Source organism: Hemitrygon akajei, chromosome 5 (assembly GCF_048418815.1).
Source record: "Hemitrygon akajei chromosome 5, sHemAka1.3, whole genome shotgun sequence".
Taxonomy (NCBI): domain Eukaryota; kingdom Metazoa; phylum Chordata; class Chondrichthyes; order Myliobatiformes; family Dasyatidae; genus Hemitrygon; species Hemitrygon akajei.
In genome coordinates this window covers 42,826,488-42,845,947 of record NC_133128.1, presented here as the reverse complement: position 1 = coordinate 42,845,947, position 19,460 = coordinate 42,826,488, and the positions used below count along the sequence as shown (strand labels likewise).

The 19,460-nt window shown below is 39.4% G+C and overlaps 1 protein-coding gene across 1 annotated transcript in view; it reads right to left on the bottom strand.

Moving 5' to 3' along the window:
• polq (polymerase (DNA directed), theta) overlaps positions 1 to 19,460 on the bottom strand; it is a 90,091-nt gene that overhangs the window by 1,991 nt on the left and 68,640 nt on the right. Inside the window, exons 24-31 of the mRNA XM_073045357.1 lie at positions 17,522 to 17,696; positions 10,753 to 10,879; positions 9,427 to 9,545; positions 9,090 to 9,274; positions 7,585 to 7,696; positions 4,299 to 4,423; positions 2,363 to 2,522; positions 1,137 to 1,252 (exon numbers count right to left, since the gene is read on the bottom strand). Coding sequence (XP_072901458.1) covers positions 1,137 to 1,252; positions 2,363 to 2,522; positions 4,299 to 4,423; positions 7,585 to 7,696; positions 9,090 to 9,274; positions 9,427 to 9,545; positions 10,753 to 10,879; positions 17,522 to 17,696 — 1,119 coding nt within the window. The remainder of the gene's footprint in view (positions 1 to 1,136; positions 1,253 to 2,362; positions 2,523 to 4,298; positions 4,424 to 7,584; positions 7,697 to 9,089; positions 9,275 to 9,426; positions 9,546 to 10,752; positions 10,880 to 17,521; positions 17,697 to 19,460) is intronic.

The window sequence follows — 19,460 nt, the reverse complement described above, 5'->3', positions numbered from 1 at the left end:
GCAGGATATAAGCAAGCTGGTGGAATGGGAGTGTGTACTAATATTATGGAGATATGAGGTGAACAAGGAAACAGACTACTGAATAAAGGATGCCATTTTAAAAGAGGGATCAGGGAGTATGTCTGCACAAAGTGACAGAGCAGGTTGAGAAAGCAGTTAATAAGGCATAATTTTGGGCTTTATCAACAGAAGTACAGAGTGTAAAACTTCAAATGCTGAACCTCAGATTTTGACCAAGAGATGCTGGAGCTATTTACTTTAGATCTGATAAGACTGAGCCATCACAGAAATAGATAAAATGATGAGGGGTCAGGAGAATGGAAATCTGTTCTCAATGATAGAAGACTACAAGACTGAGATATAAAATGGAAGGGAAGATAATTTTTCTTGGGTAGAATGTTGTTGGAACCTGAAAATGTGCTGGAGGCAGATTCCATTGTGGCCCTCTGGAGAGAAATGGATAGAGATATAGTGAAGAAAAAAGTGAAAAGCTGTGGAGAAAAGTATAGGAGGTGGAACAAATTAAAATAGAAAGGATTACATTCACCTGCATCTTTTTTTTCCTGAACTAGTCATGTCAATCTTATTCCTGAGGTTATCATTAAACTGTAGAAATTTTGGTCAATACTTTTTTCAGATTATATCTATCTTATACTATCATTCTTTAATTATGATGTTGGTGTTTAATTCTTTAATAGTGTGATTATGTACATAAATGCATTTACTCCTATATGAAAATAATCCTGCCAACATTCATAGAAATCAATCTTAAATGTATCCCCTTATTTTTTTTAACCATTTCTAATTAGTGGAAAATACAAATTTGATCATTTTGAGCATTTCAACAGGATCTATCCTTATGGCCTTTGTAATTTTTTTGTAAATATGTTTATAGTTCACTTATTCCTGGTGTGTCTTCAATGATTTTACAATCGATATAGCTTCTGTAATGAGATGTGCAAAACTTCCATAGCTCCACTAATGAGTTAGCATGCCATCATAGAATTCTGTTTCCGTATTCATGGCTTAATATAGAATCCAAGTGGTTTGTTCCCAAGTTTTCACATTTGTATTTTGAGTGATGCAAGTACTTATAGGATAATGTCAAATACATGTCAAACTCTTTACAATCCCACCTGTATTACATCATTCTCTGCAACTTCATAAAGGAGTTCATCATGCATCTGCAAGATGAAAAATCCTCCACTTTCTGGCTGGTACATTTCTCGATGTTTCTTCCTTTCGGTGACGCCTACATACAGTTAGACTCAGTTACTCACAGATCATGAAGCCACATTTTCCCAACACAGTATCATATAAAATCACAATAAATGAAAATAAAATTATTCCTTCACACATAAGTCTAATACAATTTTTATGGGATAGTTTGGACAGAAAATCCCTTTTGCCAGTGTTATGCCAAGAAATGTTGGCAAGGACTGGTGCTGTTGTGAATGGTGCACAGGTGTTCAATGCATCACAGTGTAACAAATCGTTTTTCATTCGACAAGGAAATACAAATAGACAGTGCTTAAATACACCCACATGGATATGACTATTTTCAGATACCCTAAACATTACGGGTTATTTGACTAAGGAATAGGAAGTTTATACTTCTCCATTATAACTGCAGGTAATTGCTTGAAAGATAGTGCTGCTGGCCATGATTCTACGAGTACTGAAAGTGAGTGAATGGAGATAGCATTATTCTCATAAAGTAAGGGGGAAAGGGAACAAGGTGCAAGCAAATTAAAGAAACATTTAAAACTATTTTGATCCAACCCTTATAAACTCATTCTTGCCAGCAGTGATCTGTGTTACCTCATTACTCATGAGTAATGTTTGATAAAATGTGGCCATACGATTCATCTCAGCTAAACTGATGCAAGAGCCAGGCTTGAGCAAGATTTTGTTTTCCCACCTGTCACAACTGGTTTTGCTTGACTGGTAACAGCTGGAATTTGTACTTCATTCAGAAATATGAATTCGTGACTCAGGCTATTCAGTCCAGGGAAAATTAACACAATTGTAGGTTACAAGCATTGAGTTTGATGAACCCATTAAACTAGCAATTAAGCACATTATGACTACAAAAGGCAATAATGAATTTTACATTTGTTTTTCTAGAATTGTAGGTGTTGTTCATAAATTGTACTCCCATGTCCGACTACTAAACTATAAAAGAATTTTGTTACCATCAGAAATCAAACATGAATGTGTTAAATTGATTTGAAAGCCATCAGCAAGCGCATCTCTAATTTTGTTCAGTGTTAAATTAAGGATTAAGGTCAAGGAATACTCCACAATTTGTTCACTGCTCTTATGAGAAATTGAAAAAAAAAACACAAAACTTGGCTCTCACCTTGTCTTCTGTCTTCATGAACCTTACACATCCAGTGACCATGTGATTTGGCGACAGATGGGAAGCTTTCTTCCAGTCGTTTCTGAATATTAACAGTAGCTATTTTTACCAGATCGGCAGCTGATCCTTGTACAGTGGTGTTCACTGCTTGTCGTTGAGCCTGTTGGGATATAATGATCAAATTAAGGATTTTCAAGCATATATAACTGTATCTAAAATACAAGTAGTTTAGACCAATTACATATGCTTGCAAATTCTTATTTTGACATGCAAGCTTATTTTTGAAAGACCATGGGGATGTATAAAACAGATACTCTTGTAACAAAGTAACTAAATAAACAGCATGGCTTTAAAATTAAACAAGTGTGTTAGTTTTAATGATTAAATACTGTAATACACATGCTTAGAATTTGTTTTGCAAATAATTTAATTTCAATTTATGGATATCACAATCACTGTCATTTTCAGGAAAATGATCGTGAACAGATTTGCAGTTTTGGTTCTCAAATGTAGATCTATTACAACGTTGTACTTTACATAGGCAACCCAATTTTTTTTAATATATTAAACTCATGCTTGAATAGCATTTCAGAGTGTGGGGTGATTGATTTTACATAGCTAAAGTTTTACTTGCACATAGTCCAAACACTGATGATCAACTCCAGATGCTCACTAGAACAATTACGTTACCTTCAGCATTCATTTTGTAATCAAAGAAGCCTTTTATCATTTGTGGAAAATATTTTAAGTCTGGTTACTCTCAACATACCTTGAGTATTTAAATAATGTTTAGGGAGACCAACATTGCTGCTGAATGCTTTCTGTACAGTGGAGACACAAGAGACTGCAGCTATTGGAATCTGCAGGAACTCAGCAAGCCAGGCAGCATCTATGGAGGGATATGGACAGTGGACTTTTTTTTTGAGTCAAAACTCTTCATCTGGACTGCCATCCAATCTAGATGATGGGTTTCGACCCAAATCACCAACTGTATATTTCCCTCCATAGATACTGCCCACTCTGCTGAGTTCTTCTAGTGCTCTGTGTGTTGTTCCTGGCACTACATTGATTATGATTGAAGAAACATAGTGTATTAATACAACATAAACTTCTTTCTTCTGGAGAATTTTACATATAATTTTAGTTATGTTATTGAGACTGAATTTACACAGCAAATTTAATCCAGACTCGCAATGTAAATGCATTTAATATTAGCTTTTATCATAATGTTCAGGCAATTCCTAAGCAATAAAATCAATTTTATTTTTTTGATAGCTGTTGCCTCACAGAACATAGCTACTGGCAGTAAGCTTTTCATTGTTCAAATAGCTACAGAACACTTTATATTAAGATCCTTGGCAAAACATCAAAAATAATTTTCAATTTGCTTGCTTTGAGATTCAGTTTCTTGGGAAGGACCACGTAAATATTACTGCAATTGGACTTCAATTTGGTAAACAAAAAAATATAAATGACTGGCAGTAACAGGTACTAAAGAGATGGGGAGCCATTCAATTACTGGGCACCAGCAAATGGGGAAAATACAAATACATATATCAGAAGATATAACTAGAACTGGAAATTCCCATATTTCTTTAAATCGCAATAATTATAAAGCAAACCATATAATGATTACCTACAATTATATTTTAAAGATAATGAGCAGTAATGTGAAATAAACAAAGAAGTTGTAATGAAAATCCAGATATTTATCTCGGACACAAAAAGAAGCACAACAGCTATTAAGGTATACTATATATTGTTAATTTATCTATAATAGAAAAATTCAAATGAAAATAGAAAGCTATAGCGTGGTAATGTGATGATAGTGTAGAACCACAGCATTAACTGGAGGTAATTTGTACAAATTAGTCTTCATTGAACACTGAGTATCTATACAATTATGCAGTCAGACTTAGTAAATGAAAATACATACGTGAGCTTTGACATGAGGATTCTGGTCCTTTATTGCTGGAAGGTACCGTTTCCTGCCAAGAATTGTTTGAACAAACCCATTTTCCTGACAGCTTTTTACTGTCTTCTGTAGAAATAGCTGAATCCCTATAGGAAATGGTTAATTTAAATGTTACCTCTTTACAACAGTTTTCTAAATTAAGAAATAGAAACTGAACATTCTCAAACTTATGGTGTATAATGGCACAATGGTTTTAAATTCCAGGAACATGCTGAAATAATTATCTAGAGACATTTAAATTTCTCAGCTGCAGAATTTAATTAAATCAGAGAAAAAAATCTATGTTAGTAATGGTGACAATCAAACTACTACAATGTCATACAAATCCATTAAGTTTATCAATGTCATTTCAGGAAACATCTGCACGTGGCCTTTGTAGGTGACATTTTTTCTAAGATGGCTCAACAACCTAGGTGTCTCCAGGCAAGCAGATAATGAATTCGAGCCACGTCAATGAAATCCATATCCCAAGACTGAATAAAAACATTGCTCGCCGTAATTCCTCGGCTTCATTTTGCTTTAGCGTGTTAAGAACGTTGCCCTCCTTGTTCTTTTCAAAGCCATGAGCTCTAAAAACAGAAACGTGTTGCTGCTTACAAGTGTTTACTTGTAACAGAAATTCAAAAATTTAAAGCATTAAACCATAAGACAGAGGAGAAGAATCAGGCCATTTGCCCATTGATTCTGCTCCGCCATTCAATCATTGCTGATCCTTTCGTCTTTCCTCCTCAGCCCCACTCCCCGGCCTTCTCCCCGTAACCTCTGATGTCATGGCCAATCAAGAACCTATCAATCTGTGCCTTAAATACACCCAACGACCTGGCCTCCACAGCTGCATGTGGTAACAAATTCCACAGATACACCACTCCCTGGCTAAAGAGATTTCTCTGCATCTGTTTTAAATGGACAGCCCTCTTGTCCTAGACTCCTCAGCATGGGAAACATCCTTTCCATATCTACTCTGTCTAAGCCTTTCAGCATTCAAAAGATTTCAATGATTCACCCCCCATCCTTCTAAATTCGAGAGAGTACAGGCCCAGAGCCATCAAAAGATCCTCGTATGATAACCCTTTCATACCCAGAATCATCCTTGCGAACCGCCTCTGGACCCTATCCAATGCCAGCACATCTTTTCTTAGATGAGGGTCACAAAACTGTTCACAATAATCATGGTGACGCCTCACCAATGCCTTATAAAGCCTCAGCATCACATCCTTGCTCTTTTATTCTAGATTTCTTGAAACAAATGCTAACATTGCATTTGCCTTCCTCAGCACTGACTCAACCTGGAAGTTAACCTTTATGCTGTTCTGCACAAAGACCCCCAAGACCTTTTGCATCTCAGATTTTTGGATTTTCTCCCCATTTAGAAAATAGTCTGCACATTTATTTTTTTCGAGCAAATTGCCTGACCATGCATTTTCCAACATTGTACATAATTTGCCACTTACTTGCCCATTCTCCTAATCTAAGTCCTTCTGCCTCTTACCTGTTTCCTCAATACCACCTGTCCCTCCACCAACCTTTGTATCATCTGCAAACGTGGCAACAAAGCCATCTATTCCATCATCTAATTCGTTGAGATACAGCATAAAAAGAAGCGGTCCCAACACTGATTTCTGTGGAACACTGCTAGTCACTGGCAGCCAACCAGAAAAGGATCCCTTTATTCCCTGCCTGCTACCAATCAGCCAGTGCTCTAACAATGCTAGTAACTTTCTTGTAATACCATGTGCTCTTAACTTGGTAAGCGGCCATCTGAAAATCCAAATTCTCAACATTCACTGCATCGCCTTTATATATCCTACTTGTAATCTCCTCAAAGAATCCCAACAGGTCCGTCCCTTAAGGAAACCATACTGACTTTGTCCCATCTTGTCCTGTGTCACCATGTACTCCATAACCTTATCTTTAACAACTGACTCCAACATCTTCCCAACCACTGAGGTATGGCTAACTGGTCTATAATTTCCTTTCTGCTGCCTCCCTACTTTCTTAAAGAGTGGAGTGACATTTGTAATTCACCAGTCCTTCAGAACGATGCCAGAGTCCAATGGCTTAACTCTTAACCCACCCCACAAGGATTCAACATTTTCCGGTCTTATGTTACATCTTTATAATGATTTGATGCCATTCCTTACCAGCAGAGCCATGTCACACTAGCCATGTCGGTCTACTTTCCTATTCCTCAGATACAATGTGCAACTTTGGACATTCAGCTCCCAACTACAACCATCCTTCAGCCATGATTCAGTGATCATCACAACATCATACCTGACAATGTGTAATAGTGCAACAAGATCATCCACCTTTTTTCTTATACTCTGTGCATTGATATATAACCCCTTGAGCACTGTATTTGCTACCCTTTTTGATTTTGCATCCCTAATACACTACTACCTACCTAATACAAGAGTATCCCAAATACCCTTGCTGGCTGCAATTTTGTCCTATCATCTGCCCGCCCTTCCTGACCATCTGACTACATGATATTTGTGTTTTTTTAACCACCTGTCCTATCCTGAGTTCCTTCAGTCTAGTTCCCACTCTCCTGCCAAATTAGTTTAAACCCTCTGTAACAGCTCCCGAGCAAACCTGCCCATGAGAATATAGGCCCCCCCTCAGATTCAGGTGCAACCCATTCTTTTTGTACGTCATACCTCCCTCAGAAGAGATCCCAATGATCCAAGAACCTGAAGCACTGCCCCCTGCACCAGCTACGCATTTATCTACCAAATTGTCCTGTTTCCAGCCTCACTTGCACATGGCATAGGTAGCAATCCAGAAATTACCACCTTGGTGGTCCTGCTTCTCAGCTTTCTGCCTAGCTCTCCAAATTCTCTCTTAAGGACCTCTTTGCTTTTCCTTCCTATGTCATTGGTATCAATATGTACCAAGACATCTGGCTGCTCTCCCTCCCTCTCCAAAATGCAGTGGACATGATGCAAGGCGACCCTGACCATGGCACCATCCAGATGTCCATTCACACCCACAGAATCTCCTGTCTGCTCCTCTCCCCATCACTACCGCTTCCCTCTTTCCCTTTTGCATCATTAACTCATGGTCAGTGCCATTAACTTGGTCTCTGTGGCGTTCCCCTGGGAAGTCATCCACCACAACAGCATCCAAAACAGTATACTCATTTTCTCACACGATTGGGTTCTTCCCCACAGTTTCTATTGCTCGTATATAGTTTCCTTATTCCAATTGCAACGATTGGTGAGAGAATTAGCAGAGATTCCTTTACCTCTGTATCGAGATTTGAATGTTTCTAAGTAGCAACTTGCATCGTTCTCATCCAGGCCCATTTGCTCACCAAGAGACTTGGCTCCAATTCCATAAATTATACCATAACAGATCTAAAGGAGAAAGGATGCCAGCACATTAGAAGTCAGAGAGCAATAACAAGTGATTACACAAATGAGCATACCTGACATAACAGGAACTCATAGCTATTAAATTATTGAGTTTACAAGCTAGTAATTAGTTTTAATAAAACAGTTATTAATCACACAATAGTAAGGCATGGGAGGAGGATTTGCAACCTGAGTCTGTTGACTCATTCAACGGGCAATCCATTTAGTTAGATAGGTGCCAAGAAGCTGTATTTGCAAGCAGCAGAATTCAAACACCAAAGACTGCAGATCTAGAATCCAGAACTTGAGGGCACTGCCTCAGTAAGAGTTCAGACATTTAGCACTGAGCCGAGGAGAAGTTTCATTGTTCAGAGTGTTGTAAATCTTTAGAACTTTGCTTTAATTGAGTACATTTCAGGATGGAGAATCCTGGAGTTTGGGCACCAGAAAAACCAAATGCAATGTGTAAGTTAGGTATAACAGCACACCTGACGACAAGATCACCCATGATGATCGGATGACTGAGCATGTCTGGATGGATTTTACTCCTGTTTACGCTTATGTGGCGACTCTACGGCCACATAACTTTATACCCTGCTCATTATTTTGGTTTGTAACCATGTCACACCACATCACTGTGGTCATACTGCATTGTCTTGTGCACATGGCCATGTCACAACATCCATGTTAACGCAATCAATAGACAATAGGTGCAGAAGTAGACCATTCGGCCCTTCGAGCCTATTAGAGAATTATTTTGTTTTGTCACACTCCTTTCCAAATCCACATTTTCTCTTTCACGTATTTATGCAGTTTCCTTGTAATTCATTAAGAGTCAGTCATAAAAAAAGAGAACGTCCTTCATGCCAGCAAGTCAGCACAAGCCATCATGTACCTGTCACACAAATCCCATTTTTATTGCCTTCCACCACATTCCCATCAACTTGCCCCAGATTAAATTACTCACTTCTACAGATGCATCACTATTTACAACCCGTAATATAATCATACTACATAAACTCATGTCAATACACTGCTTTTCTACATAATTTAATAACTGACATAGAATATTTGGCAAATGTTTGTGGTTTATATAAACAAAAGTCAAAGATATTAATTAAAATAGTAGATTTAAATTCCAGCAAAAAAATTATGTTTCAGTAGTATCAACTTATGTGAATAGCTTGACATAATAAAAGACAAAGGAACAATATTGGAATACAGAATGAAGAGCAGAGTCAATATTGCCAACTCTGAACTCAGTGATATGCCACACTCACACTTACTCAAATTTACACTTTTCATAGAAAATTTATAAAATTGTTTTCAATTGGAGACAAAGTATTACCCGTGTCATGTGAAAAATGTACTAGTGACCTCTTGATTTTTAACTGACCTGTTTAGCTTGTTGCCGCCACTCGTCATTTACTGATGCTGGCTCCACCATTTTCCATTCCGCAGCAATGCTCTTAAACACATCTTTTCCACTGTTTAGGATTTGAATAAGGTTATTATCCTTCGCAAGATGAGCTAGAATTCGTAGCTCCAGCTGGGAATAATCTGCTGCCAGAATCAGACCACCTTCAAGAAAAAGCAAATTATTTAGGGTTAGTTTCTTTATCCAAAGACCATCCATGATATGCAGGCATTGTTCAATAATAACTTTATCAAACAGTTCATTTAAAGAGATTGAGGCACAGGCCCAATAATTGTAACAATTTTACCCCAATTACCTGAGAAGGGTATAAAAGCATGTCTCATACTGACAGCATACGACAGGCCTTTATCACTCTTTCCATCACCTATTGAAGGATTTCCAGCTAATGGTACTATGCTGTGGCCTTGCCTTCTCCTAAAACATAAATATATGAAGTTATCTTGAAAAACATTGCAATACTCTTCCACTATTTTATTGGTGCTAATTATTGTACAATGCCTCTATGTGTTATATAACTCCCAGAAAGAATATGACTGATTACAAACTAACATGTGCTCTATCAAAAAAGTTTGTTGTTACAACTTACATACTGAAGAGTTGCAAATGCTTTCGACCACACAGATCAAGTTACCTAATAAACACTGCAACATAGTTGACAATAATATGGAATAAGAACATGCAAATTTAGAACAAAGAGCAAAATTTAGATTACACAAATTTAGAACAAAAAGTAGAACAAGGGGATCTGGGAATGCCGATCCATAAATCCTTGAAAGTGGCGTCACAGGTAGATAGGGTTGTAAAAAGAGGCTTTGGCACATTGGCCTTCATAAATCAGAGCACTGAGTACAGGAGTTGAAATATCAATATGGAAGTGGAATTAGACATTGGTGAATCCAAATTTGGAGTATTGTGCGTTCAACTCACCTAATTATAGGAAAGATATCAATAAGCTTGAAAGAGTGCAGAGAAAATTTACTTGGGTGTCGCCGAGACTTCAGAACCTGCGTTATAGGGGAAAGTTGAATAGGTCAGGAGAATGAGGGAGGATCTCTGAGGGTGAGACTAGAACTATAGGTCATAGGTTTAGGGTGAAAGGGAAAATATTTAAGGGGAACCTGAAAGAGAACTTCTTCACAGGTGGAACAAGCTGCTAACGGAAGTGGTGGATGCAAGTTCCATTATTATATTTAAGAGAAGTTTGGATAAGTACATGGATGAGAAGGGTATGGAGGTCTATGATCCAAGTGGGCTGGAGAAAACAGGTTGGGATAGACTAGGTGGGTGAAGGGCCTGTTTCTGTGCTGTACTGCTCCTTGACTACATTTTATAACTTTATACTGATCTAGACAAGGGTAAACTACAAAAATCAATTTCGCATCATACCCAGATTACATATAAAACATTTCACTATACAACATTCAAAGATATAAATGATACACAAGGGCAGAGGGACTAATCATCTCTCACATGATGTGCTTTCTAAGTCTACATGATTAACCAAATGGCTTTACCCAAACATTTTTCACAAGCATTTCAAAGAGAAAACAAATGAAGATCTCAAAGTCACAACTGAAAAATCTTTTTCCTCACATCAGGTGAGGTTACATAAAAGATATACCTGGATGGCCTGAGAACCATGCTGCTTGTTCCCTGGAGGGGCGGACTCCCTCTGATCACTGATGGCATTTCAATTTCAAAATCCTTCGGTATGTTCTGCAGATTTGGCTCAGTAAAACTGATTCGACCTGTTTAAAACAGTAGGGCTATAATAAAGGCAATTAAACACTGTCTCATTCAGTAAGCATTTACATCTTGAAAGAATAAATATGCATTTGCAGAATATGTATTTACAATAGCAAATAATATATCAGAATAACAACTTGTTATTAATTGAGGAATCAAATGGAGAAATGCTATTTTCAATCTTAATTTATGCAATGCAAAGAGGTTGTCAAGAGCTCTTTAAGGAAGTCAGACCGTAATATGGTAGAATTCTATATTGAACTACATCGCCTTCAAACCCAATACACAATTAAGGTCTTAGGTATAAACAAAAACCATGAAGGTACGAGAAGAGACTTCTCTACGTTTGATTGGGAGAAAGGTGTGTTGGTGGAAAGACAATTGTTATCACTCAAAGAAATAATGCATAAATTGCAAAGAAAAAATCAATTTAGATATGAAACACCAAAGGAAAAAGAGATAAAATCTCTTAATAATTTCACATAGCTGGCCAAGAAAATTACATACAATTTAAAATCAAAAGCAGAGGCCCAAGGATGAGGAGCATCTTGGAGGACAGAGAAATTGATAAGCAAAGGCAAGATGAACTCCAATAATGACTGATAAGGAACATAACAATGGACTGCAAGAGCTTTTGTAGGTACATGGAAAGGAGAAGATTAATGAAGGTGAATGTAGCTCCTTTACAGAGAAAGATGAATTTATAATGGGTAATTAAAAATAACAGAGGAATTAAACAATTATGTACACAATACAATTGTGTACAGTTCTGGTCACCAAATTATAGGAAAGATGTCAACAAATTAGAGAGAGTACAGAGGAGATTTACTAGAATGTTACATGGGTTTCAGCACCTAAGTTACAGAGAAAGGTTGAACAAGTTAGGTTTTCATTCTTTGGAGTGTAGGAGTTGAGGGGGGAATTGAGAGAGGTATTTAAAATTATGAGGGGGATAGATAGAGTTGACGTGGATAGGTTTATTCGATTGAGAGTAGGGGAGATTCAAACAAGAGGACATGAGTTGAGAGTTAAGGGGCAAAAGTTTAGGGGTAACACAAGGGGGAACTTCTTTACTCAGAGAGTGGTAGTTGTGTGGAACGAACTTCCAGTAGAAGTGGTAGAGGCAGGTTTGATTTTGTCATTTAAAAAGAAAATTAGATAGGTATATGGATAGGAAAGGAACAGACAGTGATGGGCTAAGTGCAGGTAGGTGGGACTGGGTGAGAGTAAGCGTTCGGCACGGACTAGAAGGGCCGAGATGGCCTGTTTCTGTGCTGTAATTGTTATATGGTTATAATTACTTTTTACTTATCTGCATAGAACACAGAACAGGAACAAGCCCCCCAGCCCACAATGTTGTTGTACCAAACCAATTAAATTAGTAATCAAATGGGAAACTAATTTTTTCTGCCTACACAAAGTCCATATCCTTCCATTTTCCTCACAATCATATGCTGATCCAAATGACTCTTATAAGTCCCTAATGTATCTGCCAATACCACAAGCCAAGGCAGTGCATTCCAATCACCCACCACTCTCTGTGTAAAAGAACTTGCCCCATATATCTCCTTTTGAAATGATGCCCGTCACCTAAATTTATGCCCTCTGGCATTAGACGTTTCAACCCTGGGAAAAATATACAGTCTGTCTACTCTTTCTATGCCTCTCATAATCTCATAAACCTCTATCAAGGAATTGGCAGAGGTTATAGTAGACGCATTGGTAATCATTTATCAAAACTCTCTATAGCCTCAGGGCAGGTCCCGACTGATTGGAAGACAGCAAATGTCACGCATCTTTTTAAAAAAGGATGTAGTCAAGACGGGCAACTATAGGCCAGTTAGTTTAACGTCTGTAGTCGGGAAAATGCTTGAAGCTGTCATTAAGGAAGAAATAGCAAAACATTTAGAAAGGAGTGGTTCCATTAGACAGCCGTAACATGGATTCAGAAAGGGCAGGTCCTGTTTGACAAACCTACTGGAGTTCTTTGAGGACATATTGAATGCAGTGGATAGAGGGGAACAGGTGGATGTCGTATACTTGGGTTTTCAGAAGGCGTTCAATGAGGTGCTGCACAAGAGACTTATAACTAAGTTACAGATACATGGAGTCGGAGGAAGTGTATTGGCACGGATAGTGGATTGGTTAACCGATAGAAGGCAGAGAGTTGGTATAAATGGGTGCTTCTCCAGCTGGCAGTCGGTAAGTGGGATACCGCAGGGGTTGGTACTGGGCCCACAGCTGTTTATTTAGAAACATAGAAAACCTACAGCACAATACAGGCCCTTCGGCCCACAAAGTTGTGCCGAACATGTCCCTACCTTAAAAATTACTAGGCTTACCTATAACCCTCTATTTTACTAAGCTCCATGTACCTATCTAAAAGTCTCTTAAAAGACCCTATCGTATCCGCCTCCACCACCGTTGCCGGCAGCCCATTTCACGGACTCACCACTCTGAGTAAAAAACTTACCCGACATCTCCTCTGTACCTACTCCCCAGCACCTTAAACCTGTGTCCTCTTGTGGCAACCATTTCAGCCCTGGGAAAAAGTCTCTGACTATCCACATGATCAATGCCTCTCATCATCTTATACACAGCTATCAGGTCACCTCTTATCCTCTGTTACTCCAAGGAGAAAAGGCCGAGTTCACTCAACCCATTCTCATAAGGCATGCTCCCCAATCCAGGCAGCATCCCTGTAAATCTCCTCTGCACCCTTTCTATGGCTTCCTGTAGTGAGGTGACCAGAACTGAGCACAGTACTCCAAGTGGGGTCTGACCAGGGTCCTATATAGCTGCAACATTACCTCTCAACTCCTAAATTCAATTCCACGACTGATGAAGGCCAATACACCGTACGCCTTCTTAACCACAGATGATTTTACATTGATGATTTGGAAGAGGGGACTGAGTGTAGCATAGCAAAATTTGCTGATGACACTAAACTGAATGGAAAAGCAAATTGTACCAAGGATGTGGAGAGACTGCAGAGGGATATAGATAGGTTAAGTGAGTGGGTTGAGGTCTGGCAGATGGAATACAATGTTGGTAAATATGAGATCATCCACTTTGGAAGGATTAATAGAAGAGCAGATTATTATTTAAATGGTGAAAAATTGCAGAATGCTGCTGTGCAGAGGGACTTGGGAGTGCTTGTTCATGAATTGCAAAAAGTTGGCTTACAAGTAGAACAGGTTATTAAGAAGGCAAACGGAATGTTGGCCTTCATTGCTGGAGGAATTGAATTCAGGAGCAGGGAGATCATGCTGCAACTATACAGGGTACTGGTGAGGCCACACCTGGAGTACTGTATGCAGTTCTGGTCTCCATATTTAAGGAAGGATATACTGGCTTTGGAGACAGTGCAGTGGAGGTTCACCAGTTTGATTCCAGGGATGAAGGGGTTAACCTATGAGGAGAGATTGAGTCGCTTGGAACTATACTCTCTAGAATTCAGAAGAATGAGAGGGGATTTTAAAGAAACATACAAAATTTTGAAAGGGATAGATAAGACAGAAGTAGGAAAGTTGTTTCCATTGGTAGGTGAGACTAGAACTCGGGGACATTGCCTCAAGATTCAGGGAAGAATATTTAGGATGAAGATGAGTAGAAACTGTTATTCCCAGAGAGTGGTGAATCTGTGGAATTCTCTGCCCAGGGAAGCAGTTGAGGCTTCCTCACTAAATATATTTAAGAAACAGTTAGATAGGTTTTTACATAGTAAGGGAATTAAGGGTTATGGGGAAAAAGGCAGGTAGATGGAGCTGAATTTACGGACAGATCAGCCATGATCTTATTGAATGGTGGGGAAGGCTCGATGAGCCGGATGGCCTACTCCTGCTCCTATTTCTTATGTTCCATCAGATCTCCCATCAGCCTCTGCCACTCCAAACAAAACAACATAAGTTTGTCCAACCCCTCGATATAGCCGAAGCCCTCCAATCCAGGCAGCATCCTGGTAAATCTCTTCTGCATCCTCGACATCCTTCCTGTAATGGGATGGCTTAACTAGAGTTTTATAAAGTTGGAACATATCTTCCTGACTTTTAAACTCAGTGCCTCAGCTAATAAAGGCAAGCATGCCACATGCCTTTTTAACTGCCCCATCAACCAGTGTAGCTGCTTCAAGATCCAAAGTTTAAAGTTCAAAATACATCTATTGTCGAAGTATGTATACTATATACAACCTTGAGATTCATCTCCTTACAGCAGAGATCCCTCTGCTCATCAACGCTGTTAAGGGTCTTGCCTTTAACAGTGTACTGTCTCTTCACATTTGACCTATCAAGGTGCAACACTTCACATTTGGCCAGATTAAACTCCATCTGACATTTCTCTGCTCTGATCTACAACTGATCTATATTCTGCTATATGCCTTGCCAGACTTCTACGCTATCCACAACACACCAATCTTCATAACATCAGCAAACTTATTAATCCACCCATCTACATTTTCATTCAAATTATTTATATACTGTACATCACAAACAGCAGAAGTCAAGTACAGACCCTTGCAGAACACCACTAATCATAGAACTCCAGCTAAAATAATCCCTTTCGACCACTACCCTCTGCCTTCTATGGCCAAGGCAGTTCACCATGGATCCTATGCATCTTCATCTTCTGGATGAGCCTCCCATGAGGGACCTTGCCAAATACCTTACTAAAATCCATTGGACACCATTCATAGCTCTACCTTCATCAACCACCCTCGTCGCCTCTTCAAAATTCTCAATCAAATTAGTAAGACATGACTTGCCATGCACACAGACATGCTGGCTCTCCCTAATTATTCCATAGTTTTCCAGCTGCTATCACCAAGAGTTCGTTCTCTCCATTAACATCCCTACTACTGACGTGAGACTCACTGGTCTATAACTTCCAGGATTATCCCTGGTTCCCTTCTTGAAGTCACAAAACCTGCCAGATCTGGTCTGGTGAGAATAAGGAACTCAAGAAACTAAATGTCAGTCAGAGCTTAAGACAAGCAGAAGATGATGAACTTGAAAGTGGATAAACCCAAGGACCTGATGCCAGAGTTTTGGAAGAAGTGATTTTACAGTCAGTGGACACCTTGATTTTCATCGTTCAAATTTCTGTAGATCTTGGAACTGTCCCTGTGATTTACAGAGTAGCAAAATGTGGCCCCATTATTTAATAATTGAGAGAATCAGCAAACTGTTCATCTAATGTCAGTGGTAAGGAAATGCTGGAATCTATAATAAAGGGTTTGGTAACAGAACACTTTAAAAATACAAGTATTAAGCCCTGTGAACACAAATCTATGAAAGGAAAATCATGTTTAACAATTCTGCCCTTTGATCTGAATAGCAGAAATAGATAGTGTGAGATGAGTCAATATAATACATCTGGACCTCTGGCCAGGTTTTGATAACCTTCCAAGGTGAGGGCTTGAATAACAAATTCAGAGCATATGGAATTAGGATTAATATATTGACATGGATTACGAACTGGTTGTTGAACAAAATGCAAAGAATAGGAATAAAGCGATCCATCTCAGGTTAACAGGTTGTGATCGGTTGGGAGCTATGGCAAACAGTGTGCGAGCCCCAGCTAATCACAATCTATGCCAACAATTGCTTAAAGGTACAAGACTTTACATCAGCAGGTCTCTAATAAGACTAAACGAGACGGGAGTGCAAGTACTGAAGAGAATGTAAAGAAGTCTCACAGAGGGGGCGGACAAGCTGACAAAATGAGTGGGAACGTGGTTCATGAAATGTACTGGGGGAGGAAAGGAGATCATTCACTTTGGTACAGTAACAGAAAAGCAGGGCATTTGTTAAGTGTTGAGAGATTGAACAGAGCTGCTGTGCAAAGGAATCTGAGTATTCTTGTTCACGAGTGAGAGAAACACCAACATGCAAATCCAGAGGACAATCAGGATAACAAATGATACAATAGCCTTCCATCATGAGGGGAAGTCTTTTTGCAATTATAAAGGCACTTGGCGTAACTGTACCTGGAATACTGTTTACTGTTTCGGTCCATTTACCCAAGAAAGGATGTACTTGTCACAGTCAAAATGCAATGAAAATTGAGTAGATTGGCTCCCCTACAAACCATAGGTTTACAATCCTTGACTGGAACAGGAGTGTATAGAGTCAGTTAAATAGCAGTTATATACCCTTCGGCCCAACCAATCCATGCTGACCAAGATGTGGCCTTCCATGTTGGTCCTGTTTGCCAGTATTTGGCCTATAATACACAGATCAAGCTGTCTTTTAAAACATTATTGTACCTGTCTTAACCATTTCCCCTGGTAGCTCATTCCACTGTGCCCTCTAGTCCTTATTAAATATTTCTTCTCTCATCTTAAACCTATGCCCTCTTGTTCTTGATTCCCCAACCCTGGGAAAAAGGCCGTGCATTCATCTTCTCCATGCCTCTCATGAATGTTTACACCTTTGCAACATCACCTCTCAGTCTCCTAAGCTCTCAAGTCTGTCTAACCTCTCCGTATAACTCAGTCCCTCAAGCCCTAGCAACATCCTTGTAAATCTTTTCTGCACTCTTTCCAGATGTGCCAAAGGACCTATTGGGCATCCTATATTTTATTTCTGATATATCTCCCTTTATATTTTTCCACGTAACTGGGTCAAAGTGAAAGTAGCATTTACCAGTGGCAGTGTGCGTCTGTGAGATGGAGTAAATCCTTTCCATTCCCAGCCGACCATGGAGATGTTTCTCTCGCTGCAGTGGGTGCACTACTTTGGTAATTGCATTTGTGATTCTCCTCCATTCCAAGATTAAACCTGGTAAAGGGTGAAGGGGCTTCAATTTCTCCAATACCTCCTGAAATATAAAAGAGTGCAGTAAGTGTAAGAAAGAAGGAAACATTCCTACTTTTGGAGATAGTACTTTTGAAAGCAATATTAGACATTAAAATACCACTTTGCTCTTAAATCCATATAGTTCATACAAGTTTTAGTAGAATCTACCATTTTATTGAACGTTGTCAATGATAAATACAATTTACATTTCAAGCAAATCTAATTTATCCTGATAATGTGTCAGAAACTGAATACCATGTATGTTGTAACACACACAAAAAGTTGGAGGAATTCAGCAGACCTAGCAGTATCTATGGAAAAGAGTAAACAGTCAACGTTTTGGGCCAAGACCCTTCATCAGGACCTGATGAATGATCTCGGCCTGAAATGTCGACTACACCCTTTTCCATAGATGCTGCCTGGCCTGGTGAGTTCCTCCAGCATTTTGTGTGTGTTGCTTGGATTTCCAGCATCTGCAGATTTTCTCATGACAAAGTACGAGATGTTGTTCATAACACTGGAGTATATTTCCAACGTATTTCAGTGTGGATTTTAAGTAGCCTGTGTGATAGAGCACACACTTTCAAATGATAAAGCTGCTTGATGGGCCAATAAAAAAAATTCTCAAAGATTACATGTTCACAACTTATTTCAGTTTTTTTTTAGAAACACGTGGATCTAACATAGAATTATAGAGCACAGATTCGGGATCTTTGGGCCAACTCATCCAACATGCCTTTCTGAACAAGTCCCATTTGATAGAAGTGGGAAGTACATGTTGAGGCTGTGGAGGGGAGGTCTCCTGATGTGATGAGATCTGTGACAGTGCGGGAGATGGCAACCTGTCAGGGCCATGGACAACTTTTCTTTCTTCTGGCCCTGTACCTTGACCCAGCTTCAACCTCTGCTGGCTCTTCAGCATCCACCCTTTCTCATCAGGTTTCTGAATGACCTATGAAACTAAGCACGAGCTGGTTCTCTGACCTTTATTTATTTCAGTAACTTAGTGTTTTGTACTCTATGTCTTGTATTGTACTGCTGCTGCTGACACTGAGTGGTCATCACCTTCACTCACACCTCAACAAGTTCCCGTCATGATAACAAGCTCTTCTTCCTGCTCCTCTGTGCCCAGTTCTTTGGCAAGGAGACCTCAGCCCCCATTGATGATCCTTCCTGCATGCCTAACACTCCCCTTTGTCTTAGGCACCATCTTTTTGCCTGTATTCCTTTCTTCACCTTTACATCTGCAATTGTTGCCATGACATCAACCACCAACTTCCTCACTACTCAGGCCCACTTCATCCTCAGCTCCCCCAAATAGGCAGTCCTCTGTTCACTTTACATCAATCACAACAGCTCTCGGATACCTCTCATACCTATCCCTGGACCATGACCCCATCAACATACAGCTCACTGTCACAGATGTCATAATGTCAGATCTCCCTTCTACACTCTACAACACCACATTTCTGGCTTTAATCACTTACCCAAGGTCCACAAACAGATCTGCCCCTGTAGATCCAATATTTCTGCCTGCTCTTGTCCTGTTGAACTCACACCTTGACTCTGTCCTGTCTCCCCTTATCCAATCCCTTCTCACCAATATCATGAGTACCTCACATGCTCTCCGCCATTTTGACAACCTCCAGTTCCCAGCACCCACTACTTCATCTTGACTCAAGATGCACAAATTTTATACATGTCCATCCCCCTTTACAAAGGTATAGAAGCTCTCCTCTTCTTTCAAGTTTCCCACCATCACCACTCTCATCTGCCTGAATGAACT